At 43.9% G+C, this 23,712-nt stretch overlaps 1 protein-coding gene across 10 annotated transcripts in view; it reads left to right on the top strand.

Annotated features, from left to right (window-relative positions):
* SPIN1 (spindlin 1) overlaps window positions 1-23,712 on the top strand; it is a 63,669-nt gene that overhangs the window by 14,630 nt on the left and 25,327 nt on the right. For 5 of the 10 annotated variants that reach the window (XM_040963699.1, XM_040963697.1, XM_040963695.1 and 2 more), the window contains exon 2: window positions 11,688-11,897. The exons of 1 other annotated variant lie outside the window; for it this stretch is intronic. In XM_040963699.1, coding sequence (XP_040819633.1) covers window positions 11,846-11,897 — 52 coding nt within the window. In that variant the 5' untranslated portion in view covers window positions 11,688-11,845. Of the gene's footprint in view, window positions 1-1,706; window positions 1,777-8,766; window positions 8,962-11,687; window positions 11,898-16,418; window positions 16,490-19,934; window positions 20,013-23,712 lie in introns of those variants that run through there. 4 more of the 10 variants (XM_040963704.1, XM_040963706.1, XM_040963701.1 and 1 more) reach the window with 4 other exon arrangements.

The following is a 23,712-nucleotide window of genomic DNA, read 5'->3' as shown; positions in this document are numbered from 1 at the left end:
CCTGTCCCAGGCATACCCTCTTCACAGTCAGCATGTAGTACGAGTGAATGTGCCTCGACATCCCACCTCCTTATCCAAAGACCGTGGTTTATATTCCTGGCTTAGACAAACACTTCATATCCGTACTTGGCTGGCTTCACTGCCTTAAGAATCCTCTGTGATCTGTGTGTTTCTTGATGTGTTTATTTTTCCCTACTTCTGTCTGCTTCATTGTGAACAAAAAAAATTAACACTGTATACTTAAAAGGTTGTGAGAGTTTTGAAGATGGCCATCATATAGGCAGCGTTTGTAAGTGCAGTGTGTGATGGGAAGGCATTTGTTGGAAACAGTATTCTATGCCACTCCGAGTTAATCATGTTACAGCCTTCTGTATGCATACTTCTTTCCTTTTGGAATATGCTGGCTAGGTCTGTTGGCTACTGAAAGAGGTGTTAGTTACTAATGGTGCTAGGTTTGCTTCTGTCTGTCTATAGCTAGAAGTTTTGTTATTTAATGCATATATAACATTGAGGCTAACTTCTTGAGTGTTTTTAAATGACTATTATGTTTCCAATTTTAAGGCAGCACTATTTTTAGAGATTACATTTATCTAGCTCCATATTGGTGTTGTTGCAGTATCTATTCTTGGGTTAGTATGTTCAGGGACTGTCTTCCTTACCCTTTCCTATTTCAAAGTAAGTCAGGTGGAGGCAGAGACAGATGGGGATCTTCCAGCTGTTGGTTCACTCCCCTGATGTCTGCAGCAGCTGGGCTGGGCCAGGCTGCCTCCCGGAATGCACATGATTAGAAACTCGGGTTGAAAGTGGAGCTGGACATGAACCCAGGTCCTGCTAGATGTCGACATCCCAGGCAGCTCTACCAACTGTCCCTACCCTTTGTTTTCAGTGTTTCTGTATACTTCTGTTTTAGGTGAGTATTTTCTTCCCCCTAAATATTTTTTTAAGGATTTGTTTATTTGTATTGGAAAGGCAGATACACAGAGAGGAGGAGGAGAGACAGAGAGGAAGATCGTCTGTCTGATGATTCACTCCCCAAGTGACTGCAATGGCCAATCCAAACCCAGGAGCTCTTCCAGGTCTCCCATGTGGGCCATCCTCCACTGCTTTCCCAGGCTACAAGCAGGGAGTTGGGTGGGAAGCAGGGCCGCCAGCTATGAACCACTGCCCTTATGGGATCCTGGCATGTGCAAGGTGATGATTTAGCCCTGAACCATCTAACTGGTCCCTCAAAGTGATTTTTTGAGGAGTATGTTTATTGTATAAACTTCATTTCCTCCTGAGATCCTGAGATGTGGGGGAAAAAAGTAGCAGATTTTCAGCTTTGTTCTGTAAGAAGAAAACATGGCAGCTTAACATTGATTTGGTGGGGGCCAGCGTGATGTCTCAATTGCTAGTCCTCTGCCAGCAAGCACAGGCATTCCTTATGGATGCTGGTCCATGCCCTCGGCTGCTCTGTTTCCCATCCAACTCCTGCTTTGGCCTGGGAAAGCAGGGGAAGATGGCCCAAAGCCTGGGACGCTGTACCATGAGACAGACTTGGAAGGAGCCCAGTTCTGGCCATGTGGCGATTTGGGAAGTAGACCGGTGGATGAAAGGTCTTCCTGACTCTCTTTTTCTGTATAAATCTGACTTGGAGCATTTTCCACTGCTTTTCTAGGCCATTAGCCAAGGAGCTGGATTGGAGGTGGAGCAGCCAGGATTTGAACTGGTGCTAGTGCTGCGGGCAAGCACTTAGCTTGCTGCACCATGGCACTGACCCGGGATCTCTTACATAAGGTTTTATCCTTTTTGTGTTCTTTCTTGGGCATTCAGCAGCTCTGTGTTGAACAGGCATTGTCTTCAGGTGTTCTGTTGCTCCTGTCTTCTGAGAGTCCATTTGAACGTGTGGTATACCTTCTTAATGTCTTACCGTCTGCTTGTTTCATTCTGAGTATTGAGATCTCCTTGGTAATTTTTAACAATATTAAATTGCTGTCAACCACAGCAATCAATTATTTTCCTTTTCGTTTGTGGAATATTTGATTCTTGATAGGCTTCAACAAAACCCTTAGTGTTTTTATCCCTTTGAACATAGTGATTGTAGTTATTTATTATTTTATGTATTCATAGATAGTTCTCCGAGTGTAGCTAAAACATCAGTTTGTAGAGCAGCACGGTGGGTAAAGTTGCCTCCTGCAACACTGGCATCCCTTTGAGTGTTGGCTTTGGTAACTGTGGCTCTGCTTTCAGCCCAGCTTTTGCTAAGGCTCCTAGAAAAGCACTGAAGGAGCCCGAGTGGTTGGGCCTCGGACACTCATGGTGCCCGGCTTCAGCCTGGCCCTGATGCTCTTGTCATGGCCATTTGGGAAATGAGCCAATATGTGGAAGTTGTTTCTCCCTCTGCCTGCCTGCAACTTTGCCTTCAAATAAATTAATGGAATTTTTAGGATTTTAGATACAATAGGGCCTGGCATGATAGCTCAGTTGGCTACTCTTCCTCTTGCAGGCACCAGGATTATGTCCTGGCAGCTCCACTTCCCATCCAGCTCCCTGCCTGTGGCCTGGGAGAGCAGAGGAGGCCCAAAGCCTTGGGACCCTGCACCCATGTGGGAGACCTGGAGGAAGCTCCTGGCTCCTGTCTTCGGATTGGCTCAGCTCAGAATGTTGCAGCCATTTGGGAGTGAACCAGCAGATGGAAGATTCTTTCCTCTCTGTACGTCTGCCTTTCCAATAAAAATAAATAAATCTTAAAAAAATTTTTCAGACATACAAAAACTGTAAATTTTATCCTGTAATTAAAAATAAAAGCTTCTATGTTGTATAGCTTTGTTTATTTGGTTTCCTGTTTGTTATTTTCTGTTGGGCTTTTAACTCATTTTTTTCTCCTTGTGGGCTTAGTGTATGTATATATACACTATATGTACATACAATATGTACATTTCAGATTATATTTCAAATATTGTTATAATTTGGGCCTAGGTGATATTATACTTAAATCTTTTTGCATCTGAGGGAGTGGACAGTTTGTGATAACCTAATTTTTGGGATAAAAATGTGAGGTTGAGCTACACTTGGATCTTGGGGTTTCCCTTTTGAGGTGGGTTTCCCAGAGCTGTGTTGGGATTGTTCTCCAGGCTGCAAGCTGTGTGCCCAGCAGGTTTCCTGTCTTAAGGTCTGCCTGGGCCCTGGCTCACTGTCTTTCAGGTTCTTTGTTTTTAGTCATATGTTTAGGGTATGTATTCAGCTTTGCTGTGGAAATTTTCAGTCACAGTGAGTCCCGAAAAGCACAGCTTTTGTTGTGTTTTCTTGCATAGTCTTTGATAAGTTCCTGCTCAGGACAGAATGTTCTGAGCACCTCACCTTTTTCCTTTCACTGACCTGAAAATTGATTCCTATTTGTTATTCATTAGGAATATCCTTTTAAACTTTATTTTGATTTTTGTTGCTGTTACGGCTGTCTAAATGACTAGTCTGTTGTTACCAGGAGGTTGCGATTCTTACGTGGATGCTTGCATGTGGTCCTCACAAGCCCCCGAGCAAGCAGAAGGCTTGCTTGTTTCTGAGGTTTTAGGCAAAGGTGGTTTGTGCCATGGATCTTCTCTGTCTAGTGAAATGATGCCTTCTTGTAATGTTCCTCAGCAAAGTGAACAAAATACATAGTATTTCAGTAGTTATGAATGTATTGCTATGTTTAATGTGGTACCATAGCTGCTGCTTTAATACTTTAGATGATAAAATACTAGCGGATAATTTTAAATTTTGTTTCCCCATATTAAAGTGAAGACTTTAATGTGAAAAAGAAAAGAACTGGTGTTATCTTTGACTAAATAATTGTTGATTGGGAATGCTAGGAAATCCTTGTGGACGGGTGTACCCTAATACTGTGTAAATGGCTGTCAGACGCCAGCTGTAAGCTGAGGGCTTCCCTGTCACCTCAGTTTCTGGCTAGGTGACAGAAATTTAGAGGTTTTAATAATTTGTCATTTGGTAATTCACCCAAAATGACCTGCAGAACTCAAGACAGTGTAGTTTTGTTATCATGACAAGAGTGGTCAAATCAGGATGAGCTGAAAGAAGAGATACATGAAGGCAGATCGGGGAGGGTCCCCATTATATGGCAGCCTTGCCCCCGGGCCGGTTGGATGGTCTGCTCTTCTGTGTGGCACAGGGCACAGTTGTTTTCAGCATCAGTGTTCAGGCTTATTACTGGTGTTCCATGAGGTCAGCATATCCTGCATTTAACATTGCCTGCTGCCCAGATCCTAGACTGCTGGTAGGTACTCTGTGGTCTCACGAGCCGTGGCCTGGAGCAGCTTGTTGGGAAGTCCACCATGAATCAAGGACTCTCAGTCTTTCTCATGAAACTTCATGCCAAGAGGAACAAAGGCCTAGGCCCAGGGTAGCCATGTACCTGGACTGTGCTGCATCTGCGCACCTAGATGGAAGTACTGATGCTTGTGGGGAGACCTGCTCGGTCACAGGAGGAGCTCACATGTGTGTGAGACCTGCAGCACAGGAGCTGGAGACATGTGTGGCTTCTCTTGAGGAGTTGGCGGTATTGGCAGAAGCACTGGATTTTGTTGCAATCATCCATGGTGGAAGGGGGTCCCAGGGGGAGGCTAGGAAAAAAGAAAGGTGTGCACTTTCACACCTTGGGAAATCCACAGTCCTTGGGAATTTTTCTTAGGGAGTTTCCATTTTAACATGTGGTGTTTAGCAGCTTTATTGTTTTTGGCTGCTTCGTTTTGTTTAAATTGATCTCTGGATTTGGGGGCTTCATATAAACTTGATTTGTGTGATACAATTTCTACGAATCTTCAAGTAGACAAACACTAACAGTGCTTTACTAGAATTCAGCCCAAAGTTTTAACCTATGCCAGAGATCTCTAGAACACTTTGGTGTCATTCGTTGGGATATTTATAATAAACATTTCCAATAACTTATTTTAGGTAACTAGGGAAGTTCTGATTGATATTCCCAGCATTTTTCCTTTTCTGAATTAGAAATATTAAAACCATTGATTCTTTTTCTCTCAATGTTTTATTGTGTAGGTTTTCAAACATATGGAAAAGTTGAACAGCGGAACTGAATTCTCACACCCAGAGTCAGGAATTATAAATATTTTGCCATCTTTTCAGATTTATTTGAAAGAACAACAAAAAGAGAGACTCCCCAAATGCTGCAACAGCTGGGTTTGGTGTAGGCATTTGATAGGAGCCAGAGAGTTCATGCTGGCCTTCTGCATGGATACTGAGACCTGCCTTCCCAGGCAAACAGCAGGAAGTTGGATTAGGATTGGATTTAGCCTGGTGGTTAGTGTCCTCGCCTTACACACTCCGAGTTCCCATTTTGGCACCAGTTCATGTCCTGGCTGCTCCACTTCCCTTCCAGCTCCCTGCCTGTAGCCTGGAAAGCAATGAAGGACGGCCCAAAGCCTTGGGACCCTGCACCCACGTGGGAGATCTGGAAGAGGCTCCTGGCTCCTGACTTCGGATTGGTTCAGCCCTGTCTGTTGCTGCCACTTGGAGAGTGAAGTAATGGATGGAAGATCTTTCTTTCTGTATCTCCTTTTTTCTGTATAGCTGCCTTTCCAATAAAAATGAACAAATTCTCAAAAAAAAAAAAAAAAAAAGGATCAGAGCAGGATGGACTGAAACCAGCACTTGGTTAGGGCATGTGGGCATTGTGAGCCGTAGCTCAGTGGGCTGTGCTGCAGTGCTGGTCCCTGCCTGCCTTCTGAACTTACGGCAGGCTTTGATGTAATTCTCTGGTGGATTGCCGTGTTGCTGTGACCAGTTCTGACTTTGGCTACTCTTGCCCCTAGACTTCCGTTTGAGTGTTTCTTTGAAGGTAGTTACACGGAGAGTGCTGTCCATCTGCCACCCTCTGGGATACTGATTGCAAAGGCCAAGGCTGGACTGAGCTGAAGCAAGAGCCTGTGTTTGAGTGGCAGGGACCAAGTACTTGGGCCGTCTTCTGCCTTCCCTGTCGCATTAACAGGGAGCTGAGTCAGAAGTGGAGCAGCGGAGGCCAGTGTTGTGGCATAGTGGAACTACTAACTGAGCCATCACGTATCCTGGGAGTGTGACCATTTGTGTCCTGGCTGCTCTACTTTCATTGTGGCCATTTGGGAAATGACCCTGTGGGTGGAAGACTGTATGTGTGTCTGTTTCTCATGTAACTTTGTGTGTGTGTGTGTAGAAATCTTGAGTGTGCAAAGCAAGGTTTGTTAAAGAGGGACAATTCCTGCTACAGCAGGGGTGCTTTCCAGGAGTGCAAGTACCTGGTGAGTAAGAGCAGGGGTAGTGCGGCTTGTAGCTCACGACCTTGAGTCTGCTACCTGCCTTTCCCATTTCAGTATCCCTCAGAGAGCCAAGGGTTGCTAAAGGGTGCAGGTTTATCACATCTTGTTTAGTAACTTTCTACTGATTTGGGGCATAAGGCTTGTCTGTCCAGGTTCTGAACTCTCTTGTGAGTTAGTGCCAATGGTCATGTGCCCCACATCTTCACCATTCCTCTGAGAAATTGGCCTCTGCACAGGAGTTAGTGTTGGTGGTCTAATCTTGGAATGTGTGCCCCAAGGCCAGACTACACACTGCAGGTTTCTGGTCCCTGAGACTGGAGATCCTGTTGTGTGAGACTGCTTACTAATGCTGAAAGCCACTGGTGGGCCTTCCTACCTTCCCCGCAACCCTCAGCCATGGGTACGCTCGCCTGGCCCAGGAGCCCCAGCTGCTCAGGTCCACTACCAGGCCTACCCCTAACTCTGGCTCTTGCTGCAGGTACACATCCCTAGGTTTTAAAATGAAATTTTTTGTATATAAGAAAATTGAAACTATAATTGAGTGACCCGACTTGTCCATCCAGAGTCATTTGATGATATTTGCTGTCATGTTTTTCAGCGTTTGGCCTTTCAAAAGTTGCCTTAAATTCCAGATACCATGGCTCTTCCCTCTCCTCCACTAAGATCTGTTTATCTGAAAAGGGTAGAGAGATATCTTCCATCCATTGGTTCACTTCCTAAATGTCACAACAGCTGGTCTGTGACTGGGCCAGGTTGAAGTGAATTGCCAGGAACTTCATCTGGGTATCCTATACTGATCCCGGAAATGCAAGAATATGGTCCATCTTTCATTGGCTCACCTAACACAGTAGCATGGAGCTGGATTGCAGATGGAACAGTTGGGACTTCAGTTGTTGCTTGTATGGATGTTGGACAACAGTTTAATCCATTTGCCAGAGTCCAGCTCCAGCTGAGTTCGGAACTGGAGAAGGGTGCGTGGATGAGGCGTAAAGAGAAATGAAACAGACCAGTACAATTCCGTGATCATCATGGACAATGCAATAAAGCTATCTGCTTTATTTATACAGAACCAGTCAAACTCTGGCTCAGACTTTTTACGTCATGGTCAAGTGAGTGTTTCTAAGGCTAATTCTGCCATTTGTTTCACCTTAAATCAGAATGTTATCTATCCTGGCACCTTGGTTAAGAAGTTCTCAGTAGAAGGTGCATATCAATCAGTAAAACATTCCTACTACAATCCTCATTCTACAGCTTAGTCTTGAATCAGTTAAGGGAGGAAAGGCATCACAGAAGGAGGGACCTAAAGATCAAAGAAAGAGGGAAAGAATAGATTCCCACTGCACCTGAGGACAGAACACCCTTGATTAGCATATGGTCAATGGGGGAGGAGAATCCTAAGCATAGGTTTCTGCTATACCCTTGATTAACATAGGATCAAAGGGGGACTTAACACCCTTGATCAGCATATGGTCAATGGGGGCAACCAAGACAGCAGTAATGAAAGGCCTTTTGGCTAAAATGGTATCAGCAACATCAACTTCCAAGCTCACATTGATACTAACCATTAACTCCACAGAGGCAGACAATGCCTGAATACCTTACAGAAATCTCAGCGGGGTTGTCTGTGTCCATGCAGAGGGAGGTGGAGCTGCATTCAGGTGGTTGTAGAGACATCCGCGGGGCCCTGCCACACAGCAGGAAATTCTTTGCGGCCCTGCCTGCAATGGAACAGTTCTCTTCACACCTTCCTGTCTTCCACACCCATCACACGGACCCCAGCACCCATCATACCAAAATGAATGCTGGTCCCAATATATATAATTTTATAAAAATGATTTTTCTGTTGGAAAGGCAGCTTTACAGACAGAAGAGATACAGAAAGAATTTCTATCTGCTGCTGGTTTACTCCCCAAGTGGTCGCAACAGCTGAAGCTGAACTGATCTGAAGTCAAGAGCTAGGAACCCACTCCGGGTCTCCTGTGTGGGAGCCCAAGGCTTTGGACTATCCTCCACTGCTTTCCCAGACTGTAAGCAGGGAGTTTGATGGGAAGTGGAGCAGTCAGCACATGAACAGGCACTTACATGGGATGCTGGCTGGCGCTGCGAGGCAGGAAATTAGCCAATTAAGCCATTGCACCCACCCCCTCCTCTGCACCACAAATATGTATTTCTTCACTTGCTCTTAGCCAAAAGGCTGAGGAGTGATTCGGACATGTATTTTTTAATACTGTTCAGCCCTCTGGAAAGTTTTAAAACAATTTGTTGGCAGCTCAAGCTTCAGTTCATACTTGACATGTTACGTATTAATACATACATTTTGTATGTACATAGAAAATTAGGATTAAAGAGTTTGGGAAACCTATTCTCAGAAACAGCTTTATTTGATGATAATTGCTGAAAATTTTTTCTTTTTTTAATATTTATTGATTTATTTGAAAGTGATAGATGGAGGGACATAGAGAGAGATCTTCTATCCTCTGGTCCAGCAGACCAAAGTCAAGAGCTTCATCCGGTCTCTCACATGGATGGCAGGGCCTAAATGCTTGGGCCATGTTGTGCTGACAGCTGGATCAGCGATGGAGTGGCTGGAATGGGAACTGCTCATGTGGAACGCGAGCTTTGCAGGAGGTGAAATTACGGCTGTAGCGCAAGCACTGGCTCAGCAGCAAGCATTTTGGTACGGAGCTTCTGTTTTGAGGGGGTGCTGCTTTTCTAGCTACAATATGGAAATCTTCATCTCTAACTTTTTGCATTATCCTTCCTTTTTCTGGTATCCTATCCTTTAGGGATGCAAGCGATTTGTGTGTTTGTTTTTAAAGTAGAGATTTACTAGCAGTGCAGCTTGCAATGTGTATGACGTTGACCAGTTGTTTTAACTTCTGAGCCCTTTGCAGATGTTTCTCCAAATCTAATTCATTGGTTCAGGGTTTACTTGATTGGTTCAGGGCTCCATGTAGTCTGTTCTCACCTGAAGCAGTAGTCCGCCTTCTTTTTAATGACATTTTTTGAGGCGTGTGGCCCAAATGGTGATGTGCCCTAGCCTACTTTTTTAGGTTTGCTTGTTGCTCCTGGTGTCATCGGTTGGTTTGTGCATCATCTGTGTTTCCTGAACTGGAAACTGGCTTCAAGTCATGCTAGGCTTCCTAGGGAAAGTGTTTGGACAAGAATGCTTGATAACTGACTTGTTTTGCATCACATTACATCAGATTATCAAAAATGCATAAAGTGGAGTCAACTTATTACTGGCGTTAGTTTGACCTGGTAACGAAGGTCTAAAGCTCTCCGTTGTCAAGTAATAGTTTTCCATTTATAGTTAAAAAGTAGTCTGTGGGGGTGATGCTTTGGTACCAAAAAAAATTTTCCGGCAACTTTTTATTTAATGGTTTTATCTGTTGTTGGATCTGTCAGAATCAGGACTATTAAAAAAGCAGTTACTTGTCTGAGACATTACCTACCCGTCGCTCCCACCCCCCTCTCCCCAATTTTTCATCTGTTTATTTGAAAGGCAAAGTTGGAAGTGCTGGGCAGCAGATCTTTTTTCCTGGTTCACTCCTCCCTGCTGCCTCCCAGGGTGCCCATTCCCAGGATGCTGGAATCAGAAGCCAAGGTGGGACTTGACCCTAGGCACTCCCTTAGGAGACATAGGTGGCCCTCAGTGTAGGTATACCAGCCGCTCACTCCTGTCCTAGAATCAAAGTTCATTAACAAGTTCAGTATTAACGACCTGGAAAATATTTCCAGAATAAGCTTATATCTGTCAGTGAGAATTGTGTGAACTTGTGGATATTCGTTAGCTAAAGTTTTCATGTCATAGAACAACCTTCTTTGCATAGGTTAAAGTTAATTTTGTGGGTCCTGTGTGGTGGCCTAGTGGCTAAAGTCCTTGCCTTGAATGTGCCAGGATCCCGTATGGGCTCCAGTTTGTGTCCCAGCGGCCCCACTTCCCATCCACCTCCCTGCCTGTGGCTTGGGAAAGCAGTTGAGGACAGCCCAAAGCCTTGGGACCCTTGTACCCATGTGGGAGACCTGGAAGAAGCTCCTAGCTCCTGGCTTCAGATTGGCACAGCACCGGCCATTGCAGTCACTTGGGGAGTGAATCATTGGACAGAAGATCTTCCTCTGTCTCTCCTCCTGTCTGTATATCTGACTTTCCAATAAAAATAAATCATTTTTTTAAAAGTTATTTTTCTGTGGCCCAGCACCATGGCTTGGTAGCTAAAGTCCTGGCCTTGCACACCTGGGATTCCATCTGGGCGCCAGTTTGTGTCCTGGCTGCTCTGCTTCCCATCCAGCTCCCTGCTTGTGGCCTAGGAATGCAGTCAAGGATGACCCTAAGCCTTGGGACCCTGAACCAACACAGAAGACCCTGGGGAGGCTCTTGGCTTCAGCTTTGCTCAGCACTGACCATTGTGGCTACCTGAGGAGTGAACCAGCAATGGAAGATCTTTCTCTCCTTCTCTGTAAATCTGCCTTTCAAAAAAAAAATAAATCTTTTTAAAAATTAATTTTTTGGAGATTAACATTTTCCTTAATCTTTGGAGTAGGCTTTTTTAAAAAGATTGTTTTTATTGGAAAGGCAGATTTACAGAGTGAGGGAAGGACAGAAAGATCTTCCATCCTCTGGTTCACTCCCCAGGTTGTCACAGTGGCCGGAGCTGGGCTGATCAGGAGCCAGGAGCCGGGAGCTTCTTCCTGGGCCTCCCATGTAGGTGTAGAGTCCCAAGGCTTTAGACCATCTTCTGCTGCTTTTTCAGGCCACAAGCAGGGAGCTGGATGGAGAGTGGATTATCTGGGACACAAACCGGCACCCTCGTGAGATCCTGGAGCGTGCAAAGTGAGAACTCGGCCACTAGACCACCGTGCCGGGTACTGAAGTAGATGTTTAAAGAGGGGCTGAGAAAGGGGATGGAGTCACACGATTGTGGAAGATTGGGGAATAGCTTCGTAATTATGTGCTGGTGAGAGTATCCTGTTGAAGAGAGGGAATGGGGTAGAGGAACTCGGCATGTCTCAGGGAGGCCAGTTCATTACAGGAATCAGGGCTCAGCAGTTGCTGCACCGTCCTGGAGTAGAGGAGGATCCTTTTGTTGAGGTGAATGAAGTTCAAGAGTGTAAATGTGAAGTTGAATTATGGGTTTTGTTTGTGTAATTATTTCACGGCTTTAGCTTGCAAGCACAGTAGGAAAAGAAGTGGAAAATTTTTAAGAAAGACATGGCATGTAGTTCTCTTACAGGCTCTGTTTACTCTTTTTCTACTTTGTCCTGTTCTAGAAATCTGGGTCTTAAATGTAAAGTGTGTTTTAGCTAATACTTGTGTTTAAAATGTTGTTTGTTGCGTAGCTCCTTTGCTGTAATTTTACTCCTGTGATGCTCTAGTAATGAACTGTTTTCACTGTTTTACAGAGTGCTTGTGATTTCATGGAGTTTTGTTGAACTTGCAAAGGAAACATTTGGATAGTGGATTAATGAGAAAACTGAAATTCTTTGGAAAGTTTCAAATTGGAGCATATTGAATTTTCACCCTAGTCCGGCAGCTCTGCTGCTCACTTAAATGCAGATGAATGAAGACCCCATTCGGAAAGACTCCTGGCCAGCGGTCCAGAGCGGATGCAGGTAGGCACTGCCTCTGCGGGTGTTCCAGTGCTGAAACTGAGAAGCACTTGGAGAATGTCTGAGGGTTTGCCACTCCCAAGTGTGGTACATGTGTACACATGTTTGAGGGGAACAAACAAGATTTCTTGAAAGGAAAAGATGATTTTGCTTTTGTTCTTAACGAACTTCTAGCAAGTTACAGTAAACATAAGTGAATTGTAAATGCCTGTTACTTGGTGGATAGTAAAGTGAATGAGGTCTTTTTTTTTTTTTTTTTTGAAAGAATGAAAGGTGAATATTGAATTGAGAAAGTTGAGGATATTTAGAACAGCTTTAAGGAAGAAAGAGAAGTTCAGGAGTTTGTTTGAAAGGTTCCTTTGAAAGGAACCCTACTAGAATGAAAATGAGATGGCTATTTAGTTGCATTAATTCTTATTTTTAAGGTATGCAGAAAGATAAAATAAACCTTATAGGATACACTACAAAATAGACAAGTTGTATTTTCTTTGGAATTTTATTCTTCAGCCCCATAAACATCTGGAGTTGAGGAAAAATCCATCATATATTTTAAGGTTCTTTGTTACACTATTATGGGAATATGCTAGCAGACTTATTACAAGCATTACCAAGCTGGTTACCTTTGCAGTGTATTTGGAGTGCCTTTTTCATAGAATCCGCAGAGACTAAGATTTTCTAAGTATCATTTTGGTTATCTCTGTATAAAAATAATACTGATTTCAACATTTGCTATGAGGCCAGTGCCTGGCCTTGCATATTAAGCTGCTGTTGCTGATGCTTAATCCAGTTTGACTGCTGGTTTAAGTCCTGCTTGCTCTGCCTTTGATCTAGCTCACTGGTAATGTTGCTGGGACTCTGCATCCATATAGCAGGCTTGGATCGAGTTCTCAACTCCTGCCTTGGCCTGCTCCAGCCTTAGCTGTTATGGCATTTGGGGGCATGAACCAGTGACATGGAAGATCTCTTTTTTTGTCTTTCTCTCTATCTCTGACTCTGCTTCTCAGACTAAAAAAATAATAAACAACCTTTGCAAAAAATGATATTTTGGGTTTACACTGCAGCGTAGTAGAGTAAGCTGCTGCTGTGGTGCTGCAGTCCTGTAGGGGCGCCGGTTCGTGTCCCGGCTGCTCTTCTTCCCATCCAGCTCCCTGCTTGTGGCCTGGCAGAGCTGCAGAGAAGGATGATCCAAAGCCATGGGACCAGACCCCGAGGAAGCTCCTGGCTTTGGATCAGCCCACATTTGGCTGTTGCAGCCATTTGGGGAATGAACCAGCAGATGAGAGATTTCAGTCTACCTCACCTTCTGTCTGTAACTCTGCCTTTCACATAAAAATTAATTTAAAAAATTATGTTTGGGCCCGGTACCGTGGCCTAGTGGCTAAAGTCCTCGCCTTGAATGTGCCGGGATCCCATATGGGCGCCAGTTCTAATCCTGGCAGCTCCACTTCCCATCCAGCTCCCTGCCTGTGGCCTGGGAAAGCAGTCGAGGATGGCCCAAAGCTTTGGAACCTGCACCTGCGTGGGATACCTGGAAGAAGTTCCTGGTGCCTGGCTTCGGACCGGCATAGCATCGGCCGTTGCGCTCACTTGGGGAGTGAATCATCGGATGGAAGATCTTCCTCTCTGTCTCTCCTCTCTGTATATCTGCCTTTCCAATGAAAAAAAAAAATTATGCTTATCAAAAAGACTTCACTTAGGATAGTAATGACTGCTGTGTCAGACACCGTCTGAGAGCTTACTGAGAATCCCACTTCTTTTCTATAGCTGTTTTCAGATTGATGCTCTTTTTTAGTCTGGTCAGCCCTTTTTTTCTTACCTAAAAATGTGCTATTGGAGTTAAAGATTAGATGAAATAACAGGTCAGGTGCCTGATGTTTTTAATAGCATTGCTGTTACACTGGTTTCATTGTATCGGATGAGAGGGTAACTGTTGGATTTTATTGCCTGGTGGAAGTTCCTGAGTCAGGGTCACTTGAAGTGGTAATCCATTGTCCAAAGTTCATGTATGTACATCGTTCCAAACTCAGTGTTTCTGTTTTCTTTATTGTGTGTGTTTTTTTAAATCATCCTTATTAAGAAGGAAGCTGTGTAGTGTGGTAAGAAGAAAAAATACTGAAAGTGACCCAGGAGATGTTAAATGTTTAAAGGGAAAATTGAGAATCCCTATATGTTTGATCTTACATTTTCTTGTTTAGTATTTCTTAACACTTGTTCAGTATTATACTTAATTCTTGTTCAGTATTTCTTAATATGACTGACAGATATTCTGGATTGGTTGGCTTGTTAGCTGTTTCGGGAGCTATAAGGTTATTTCTTTTTTTTTTTTCTCCTACTGTTGGATGGTTATAGAGCAGGAGGAAAGTAGCTCCTCCCTGCTCCCCTTGCATAAACAATACAGCACTGTGCCTCTGTGAGCCCGAAAGCAGGGGGGGGGGAATTCTCCTTATTCCCAGCTGAAGAATTCTGTGCTAGGCTTCAGCAGGATGGCCTGCAGTTCCATCCTGACATTCTATCTGAAGATAATACCAGGTCCCACAGGCTGGGTGAAGGCTGCGTGCGTGAGACGGTCCCCTTTAAGATGCTGTTTCCAAGTCTGGGTGTCTCAAAACACTGTGATTCAGGGTTGTCACAAACCCCTGTCTGAGTTTGAGGAATTTCCTAGAGTAGTTCACACAGCTCAGGGTAACATGCTTGCCAGATTATGATAAAGGATATTACAAAAGATAGAGATGGGGCCAGCGTGACTGGCATCTCATGTGGGTGCCAGTTCATGTCCCGACTGCTCCATTTCCCATCCAGCTCCCTACTTGCCTTTGAAAGCAGTAGAGGGTGGCCTCACGACCCTGGGACCCTCACCTATGTGGGAGACCTGGAAGAAGCTCCTGGCTCCTCGCTTCGAATCAGCTCAGCTCCTTCTGTGAGGACCAACTTAAGGAGTGAACCAGTGAATGGAAGATCTTTCTGTCTTCCCCTCTTTCTGTATATCTGCCTAAGTATTAAAAAAAAAAAGAAAGAAAGTTTGATGAGGCACAAGATGTGGGGCAGTATAGCACTTCCACTAACTGCTCAGTCAGGAGGCTGCCCCAGGTCTTGTGAGATTGAAGAAGACCTCATTAAGCAGACAAGATTGCTTATGTCCCAGCTGGAAAACCCCAGCAAGGTCTGTCCAGATTTTTCTTGCTCCTTTCTGTAGCATTTCTTCTTCCAGGCTATGGGCTAGCACCAGTGTGGAATGCAGAGTCCTATGACCTATGTCATGCTGGGGAGGTTAGAGGAAGACACCACGATTAGAGTTGCTATGAGCTACGTGGAAGAAGAGAGTAAGAGCCTGGTACTGTGGAGAAAATGGAAATAAATAGTATAGCATAGGTAGGAACCACTTTTTTATGGTAAAATTTTTCACATATTTTCCCCTACTGTTCTTATCTGTTGCTTTTGCTAGTGGTAGTGGTATTGTCTCTTTTATGACTTATTTTAAATATGCTAGTACAGGTGATGATAACAATAAATATCACTGTACCTAATAGATTTATCAAAGATTTTTTTCCTTGTGTATGTAGATGCTTTAAAAAAAAAGTTTGATGTTTTTTGTATCAACTTGATACAAATTTATGGTTGTTGATACCAAGTCACGCTAAAAGGCAAAACAAATAGAAACTCCAGAGGTAGGACTGTTAACTCATTGTGATTTTCACTCTCAAAATTTATAACATTAAAAAAGTATTAGATGACTTGTACACAGAATTATGAATCTTTTACATAATATCTTCCTTTCCCACTAGCTTGCTAATTGTGTTTGGCTAAAATTATGAGGTGATTCTATTATAATTGATATGTATATGTAATACATTGTTGGGCCAAGTAATGTATAATTGCTTTTTTGCTAGAGCATTTTGTTTCTCCTGGAGTTAATGGTTAACTTTTCTTTCTGTTGCTTGAGATAGCAACTTGATATTGGGGCCAGCATTGTAGGGTAGCAGGTTAGGTAATGGCCTACACACTGGCATTCCATATGGGCACCAGTTCAGATCACGGCTGTTCCTCCTCCATCTTCAGCTCAGGTCCCCACTAATCTGGGAAAGGAATCAAGGCTGAGCCAAGTGCTTGGGCCTCCGCACCTGTGTGGGAGCGCTGGAGGAGCTTCTTGGACCCTCCTGGGCCAGCCCCAGCCCTGACTGTTGCGGCCATTTGGGGAATGAGCCAGTAGGTGGAGGAGCCTGTGTGCTTTGTTTCTCCTTGTTGTGTAAGTAAGTAAGACATTTTCATTATTATTACTATTTTTGAAGGCATTTTGTCTTCTCCCAAAATTTGCTAAAACTCCTTGGTACAATTATCTGAAAAAAAATTGTATGTGAAAATAATGTTTTATATTTTTATAGAACTTTATCTTTTTTGGTTTGTTTTGATTGAGTACTAGATCTCTTGCCACTTTGCCACTGTAGGAATTCCTTTTCCACTTTTTTTTTTTTTTTCATGTTTCCTGCAGGCTGTGCTAACCATTTTCTGGTATTTATACTTGTCCAGGTGAAGCATGTACGTCTTAACAAGTTGAAGAGTAGGCAGTGAATGAATTGGTTATCAAAGCTACATGTGAGGTATACGGTTATTCATTCTTATTTTCTACTTTTGCATACGTTTGAAATTGTCTATATCAATAGTTCTTTAAAAGTGTGTATAGAAGTAATTTGTCTCACTCACTTGCTGGCTTTCTGATTTACTTTTTCGAAAGGCACAATGATCTATTGGTTCAGTCCCCAAATGGCCAGGGCTGATTAGACCCAAATGAACTCCATCTTTGTCTCCCAAGTGGGTGACAGGGCCCCGCCTATCCGGACCATCATCTACTGCTTTCTCGTGCACATGAGCAAGCTGGATTGGAAGTGGAGCAGTGGGGACTTGAACCAGCACTCTGAATTGATACGCTGGTGGTTTACTCTGGGGCTTAACTTGCTGTGCCGCATTGCTGGCCCCTGAAAGTAGTTTCTGGAGGTCTTAATACTGTCTTTATTCTGCCATCATGCTCAATCTGTAATTCTAATGGAAAGTTACAAGGGAGGTACTCTTTAGTCTGAATTTTCAAAGCATTTCTCTATTGGTTGAGGTCCCATTATATTTAGTAAAGATTGGCTGGTGTTCTTCATTGCTCATTCTTTGTGACCAGTGGGTTTTACCTTCCTGCCTTTTCTCTAGGCATTCTGAAACACGATGCTAACGTGTGTTAAGGAGTGTCCTTGTGAGTTATGGCTTCCAGCTTTGTCTGAACAATGCAGAATTTTGAGTACTTCTTCAGTCATCTCCTGTTCACTGTCTAGTCCGGAATATCTTGCTTGGATATTAGGCCTCTTAGATCTATCCTTCCATTTGCTGTCTTCTGGGTCATTTTTTAATTCTCATGCTTGTTTATTAGTGCAAGTAGGTTGCATTTCTGAGAATGTAAATTGCATTTAAACATTTCTGGAGTTAGCTCTGGTGATTTGTTTCTTTGCTGTTAGTCTACAGAGCCTTCATTTGATGAGTACCAAGGATGTGGAGGGAAGCTATGTGTGAGAAAGTGACCTTAGTTATGTAGTATATTTTGTGAAATCATGAGGGTCCCTGTGAGTGGGTTAATATTTGTGGATGTGTTCTCTGGAGAGTGATTTTCAGATTACTAGGGTGATATCATTCATATACAGGTACAGCTCATCTCTCCGATGTTCTCGTTTCTGCCTTGGAGTTTTGTGTGCACACACACACCCATTACCTTCTGCTAAGGCCTTGCCCCACAGACTGCTACATGGTATGCAGCCCTAGGCTTATGAAATCTGTGACCTGCTAGGGGTATCACCGTAACAGACTCCCTGTGGGAAGGGAGAGAGGGAAAGGGGCTTCCAGGGAGGAGTGTATCCGAGTTTGGATGAGCAAGTGTGATGTGGCAAGGTGTTTCTAATCCACAAGGATCTCTGGGTAGTCAGATATCTAGTTCTACACACGGTTTAGTTACTGAGTGAGTTCATCTTATTTTAGAACCTTTGTTTGAGTAAAGCTGTATGTTAAACCAGTTTTGGTTTCTCTGAATGTTGTAATTTTGCATAATGTAGCTATTTTTGAGGCATAGAATGTTTGTACATTATGGATCTTTTTTCATTTCGATAGATAGGTGTAATTCAGCCTCTTAGTAAAGGGTCTTGTTCTGTTTTCTGCTGGAAAGTCAGTGAGCCTCAGACAGGAGATAGAAACCATCGTCAGTGATGAACGTGTTAGTACCCAGGTAGTATTTACAATACTCCTAATCTGTTAGTTGGCTTTGCCACCTAATAGTCTTGGTGGTCATTCCCAATGCAGAGTATCCGCTGTGTGGCGTTTGTTTTTGTTTTAAGAGTATATTTATATATTTGAAAAGGCGGAATTTCACACAGAGGGAGAGACCGAGACATCTTTTTATCCTGTTGGTTCATTTCCCAAATGACTGCAATAAGCCAGAACCAGGAGCCAAGGTCTTCTTTTGGGTCTCTGCACGCATGGGTGCAGGAGCCCAGAGATTTGGGCCATCAAGGCATGTTAGGCAGGGAGCTGGATTGGAAGTGAAAGAGCTGGGACTGAAGCTGGAACCCCTGTGAAATGACGGCATCCCTGTGGCAGCTTTACCCTCTGTGCCACAGTGGTGGCTCCCGCTTATGCTGTTTTGGGACTGAATAGTATTCCATTGTATGACCATGTTCATTTATTTTTTCTGGGCACTTGAATTGTTTCCACTGTTCTGTTATTGCAAATAGAACTGTCATGAATGGCATTGTGCATATAGCGTGCCAGTCTGTCACTGGGTGAATTTCTGAAAGTAGGGTCGACTCAGATCTTAAATGCGTATGTGATTTTATAAAGATCACCGTATTTCCCTCTTGGATAATTGTTTTGTTTTTGCACTCCTGCCAGCTACATGGAAGACTTGCCATTAGTGTTCTTTGACACAATTGTGAGTTGTGTTGCTTTTATTGGTGAGAAATGGTCTGTAAGGGTAGTTACGTGTATGAGGCTGTATGTCTTCTAGGAACCTCTTAGGCCTTTTTCTGTTATTTCCTCAACTTTTGTAAGTTCTTCTAATATTAGAGTTTTTAACTTTTTGTGAAAAATATTATTTTCTCTCACTTTTTATGGTATGAGTCATTTCCTTGGAGAAATTGTGGGGTCTGTGTTATGTTTCTTAAAAAGATTCTTAGGTCTTTTAAAATTTATTAAAAAAGCAGAATGACAGATATAGAAAGAGAAATTCCATTCAATGAAATAGCTCCACAATGCTGGCCCTTTAAGGAATGTTTTAATTAGATCTTACTTTTGAACTTACAGCAAAATGGAATGGAAAATACACAAAATTCCTGTTGCCCCTTCTCACAGATGTATAGCTCTCCCACTGTCTATCCTACATGCTTGGCTGATTTCAGCCTACTCTGAGTGTGTGTCGCATCCAGAGCGGCGATTTGCACTGGGCTTCCTGTTGATCTTGTGCGTGTGTGCTTGGGGCAGAGATGTGATGGTGTGCGTCTGCCATTACAGTGTCATACAGCATGATTCTCCTGCATTAGAGATCCCTGCACTCTGTTGAGCTTTGACTTCCTGTGACCTTGGCAAGCCCCAGATCTTTGACTACCTCTTCAATTTTGCATTTTCTAGTATTTTTGTCTAATAGTGGAGAACTTCAGGGCAGTTTTATTAGAGGGGTTTCTTAAGTTTCCTGGGGTTTCTGAAGATTGAGAAGTGGGCCAAGTTCTCTTGACACTTTTGAGAGTTGGAGGTTCTGAAAACACGTGGAGCGGTCACACACCGCTGTGGGGACAGGCTCAGGGACAGCTAAGGTCTAATCGTGTGACCGGAAAGCTCTCCAAGTCCGCATCTTGTCATCACATCAGAGCTGCTAAAGCCAGACCTCCTGAATTAGGTGTTTCCGATGCAGCTACTTGCTGCTAATCTGGGGCTTGTGTGACCATGGGCTGTCTTGACCTTGTCTTCAGCATTTAAGGTTTTCTTGAAGTTCCAGCTTCTTACAGTTTTTTGTTTTTCTCATAGATGATACCTTTGGTGTTACACCTAGCAAGTCATTGCTGTAGCCTAGGTCATCTAGATTGTCCCTGTGTTACCTACCAGGTATTTTATAATTTCATATGTTAACTTAGGTTTGTGTCCCCATTTTAACCTCATTTTTGTAAAGGTGTAAGATCTGTGTCTAGAATCTTTTTTTTTTTTTTCACTTACTCACTGAACTTTGCAGCATATTAATGATTTCAAATTCCTGTCCTGATCACTCCAACATCCTGCCATTTCTGAGTCTGGTCCCGATATGTGTTCAGTCTCTTCAGTCCATTTTTGTGTTTAATGTACCTTGTAGTTTTTTGTTGAAAGGCAGGTATGATGTCTGTGTGATTGGCCCGTGAAGCACCTGCCTTGCCCAGAAGTCAGCACATGGTGTATCCAGCGGGGTGTTGTGCGTATTGGGGGAAAGGGGTTTGGACACCAGGTGCAGTTTGAGTAAACCCTCGGTGGATCCTGCCTTTTTCCTTTTCCCCTCCCTCCTCCTGGTGTGCTGTGCAGCCCAGAGATGTCACAGGAATGCTTCTGGAGGATTTGCTGCTGGCAAGTGCTCGCTTCACCATTAGTGCCCTCCTTGCCCCTCTCTCCTCCTCACTCACTAGAGGGGCAGGGCACACTTGCTCTCTACACTCAGATCCCCCATCACAACATCTTTGTCTCTGAACTTCAGCTATATTTAGTTAACTTTTAAATGTTGTAAATGCGACAATATTGAAATGCTTGCTTCAGTGCACAGCTCACTGTAAGTGCTAGAGAAGGGCAATGGCAGATGATCAGGAGCCTCCTGTCCTCTCCACTGTGCTGACTTCATGGTAAGAAGTCTTTTTTTTTTCTTTTTTTTTTTTTTAAATGTTATTTGAAAGCCAGAGCTACACAGAAGAGGTATATACACAGAAAGAGGGAGAGAGAAAGAAGAAATCTGGCTCGCTTTCCAAATGGCCACAGCCACCCAGGCTGTGTCAGACCAAAGCAGAACCTCTTCTGGGGCTTCCATGTGGGTGCAGGTGCTTAAGAACTGGGCCCGGCGCGGTGGCGCAAGTGGTTAAAGGTCCTCGCCTTGCACGCCCGGGATCCCACATGGGTGCTGGTTCTAGTCCCGGCAGCCCTGCTTCCCTTCCAGCTCCCTGCCTGTGGCCTGGGAAGGCAGTCCAGGACGGCCCAAGGCTTTGGGACCCTGCGCCCTCGTGGGAGACCCAAAGGAGGCTCCTGGCTTCGGATCGGCATAGTATCGGCCCGTTGCGCTCACTTGGGGAGTGAATCATCGGACGGAGGATCTTCCTCTCTGTCTCTCCTCTCTGTATATCCGCCTTTCCAATGAAAAAATAATAAAAATTAAAAAAAAAAAAAAAAAAAAGAACTTGGACCATCTTCCTCTGCTTCCCCAGGAGCATCATTGTGGTCTTGAATCTGCACCCATATGGGACGTCAGTATTGCAGGCAGTGGCTTAACACGATGCGCCACAACATTCCAGAGCCTCAAAAAGTCCTTTTTCCCTTCATAATTTATCATTTTAAACAGATGTTCCTGATGAATATTGTTAGTACTGCTTGATAGATGTTGATGGGTTGTTTATGTGAGTTTGCCTTTGAGCTATGGATCTTTAGAAAGCTGTTGTCCGGGAGCTAGTGTTGTGGTGCAGTGCTTAAGCCACTGCTGGCTGTGCTGAAATCCTCTATCAGTGCCAACTTGAGTCCCAGTTATTTTGCTTCTGATGGTTTCTGGTTAATGCACCTGCTGGCGTGGCCACTGATACCCAGATGCTTGGGTCTTGGTCATCCATGTGGGAGTTGTGGAGGAAGTGGCTCCGGAGCTTGCCACTAAAAGAGGGCAGTGGAAGGAAAACCCCTTTTTCTCTATCACTCCATGTTTCAAGTAAATAAATCTTAAAAAATTTTTTTTTTACTATGCTTAATTTTTCAGATAATATTTTATTATTTCTGGCTTAACTAATGTGGTAAGAGGTTATGTTTTTATGATTTCAAATTGTCTTTAAGTATATTGAAACGTGCTATGAGTTGGCATGTGATGGCACCTGGATGAATGTTTCTATGCCAACTTGGAAAAATGTGTGCTTTGGCATAATTGGTCCAGTGTTTACAAATGTCAGCTAAGTTAGATGGGCTGTTCACGACCTTCAGTAGGTCATGATTTCATGTAGTCTTCATTTCAGTTAGTTGCATCAATTGCTGAGACTGGAGAACTTGTGTAATATGATACAATTTCACATGTTTCCTTCCTGGCCATGTCATCAATTTTTGCTTCACGTGTTTTGTTTTATTTTAAGCTTTACTTACTTGTGTGAGAGTCAGACTTGGCAGAAAGGGAGACAGAAAGGTTTTCCATCCTCTGGTTCACTCCCCAGTGGGCTGCGACAGTCAAGACTGGGACAGGGCAAAGCCAGGGCTTTATGGCCCAAACGCTGCAGACATCTTCACTGCTTTCCCAGGCTGTTAGCAGGCACGGCCTCACAGTGGGGCACTGGGGCATGGAGCAGCACTCATGGGATGGCAGCACCATGGCGACTTTACTCAGTGTACCACAGCGCCGAACCCTGTTTGTAGAATTAGGTTTAGATGTGTTGAGGAGTATGCCTTCTTGGTGAATTGGCCATCTTACCTTTTTGAATTACCCTTTTTAAAACTTTATTTATTTTTGAGCAAGACAGCCAGTCAGAGTTCTCATTTACTCTCCAATTGCCTACAATGCCCATTTTTTAAATGTTTATTTTAAATGTTTAAATGTTTACTTTATCTATTGCAAAGTTATATACAGAAAGAGGACGAAAGACGAGAAGAAGATCTCCTGTCTGCTGGTTCACTCCCCAAGTGGCCCCAGCGGCTGGAGCTGAGCCGATCTGAAGCCAGGAACCAGGAGCCTCTTCCAGGTCTCCCAAGCAGAATCTCAAGGCCTTGGGGGCCGTCATCCACTGCCCTTCCAGGCCATAAGCAGGGAGCTGGATGGGAAGTAGGGCTGCCAGGATTAGAGCCGGCACCCATATGGGATCCCAGAGTGTGTTCAAGACAAGAACTGTAGCCACTAGACTACCATGCCAGGCCCTGAAAATGTTTGTTTTTAATTTGAGATGTGGAACAATGCATACATACATGTGTGCAGAGGCAGGGAGAACAGGAAGTTCTGTTTATTGGCTTACTTCCCGGGCTGGTCCAGGCTGAAGCCAAGGAGCTAGGAATTCTGTCCAGGTTTCCCATACTGGTGGCAGGGACTCAGTGTTTGAGTGATGGTCTGCTGTCTGCCAGGAATTCTGAGTGGCAGCTCGACCTGCTGCCTGGTTGGCTTGTCTTGTAGTGCTTTCAGTTATATTCCTTGTGGGACAACAAATCTAGAACTGCTGTGTCAGTTGTTTCCCTATTTCAGTGTGCGTCGTATTCTTTGGCTATTTTTATATGAGTTTTTTTTTTTTTTTAAATTATTATTGTATGTCTAAAAGGCAGAGAAACAGGGAGGATAGAGATCTTTCCAGTGGTCCATTCCTCAGATAGCTGCAGCTTGTGGGATTAGACCAGACTGGAGCCAGAAGGTCAGAGTGCAGTCCTGCCCCTGGGGTGACCTGATGCCTCCCAGGGCGCACACTGGCAGGAAGCTTGAATTGCAGCAGCACTGCCATGGCTTCTGGTAAGGGATGCTGGCATCTCACGTCTTGCCTTAACCACTGTGACAAGCACTCAGTCCTGGCTGGCTTTAAATATTCTCTTTACCAGTTGGGCTCAGAAATTTGATCAGCAAGAACATTGGTGT

Source organism: Ochotona curzoniae, unplaced genomic scaffold, assembly GCF_017591425.1.
Source record: "Ochotona curzoniae isolate NIBS_2020 unplaced genomic scaffold, NIBS_Ocur_1.0 scaffold_3208, whole genome shotgun sequence".
NCBI lineage: Eukaryota > Metazoa > Chordata > Mammalia > Lagomorpha > Ochotonidae > Ochotona > Ochotona curzoniae.
The sequence above is the reverse complement of the archived record's forward strand: the minus strand, read 5'-3'. Positions and strand labels throughout refer to the sequence as shown.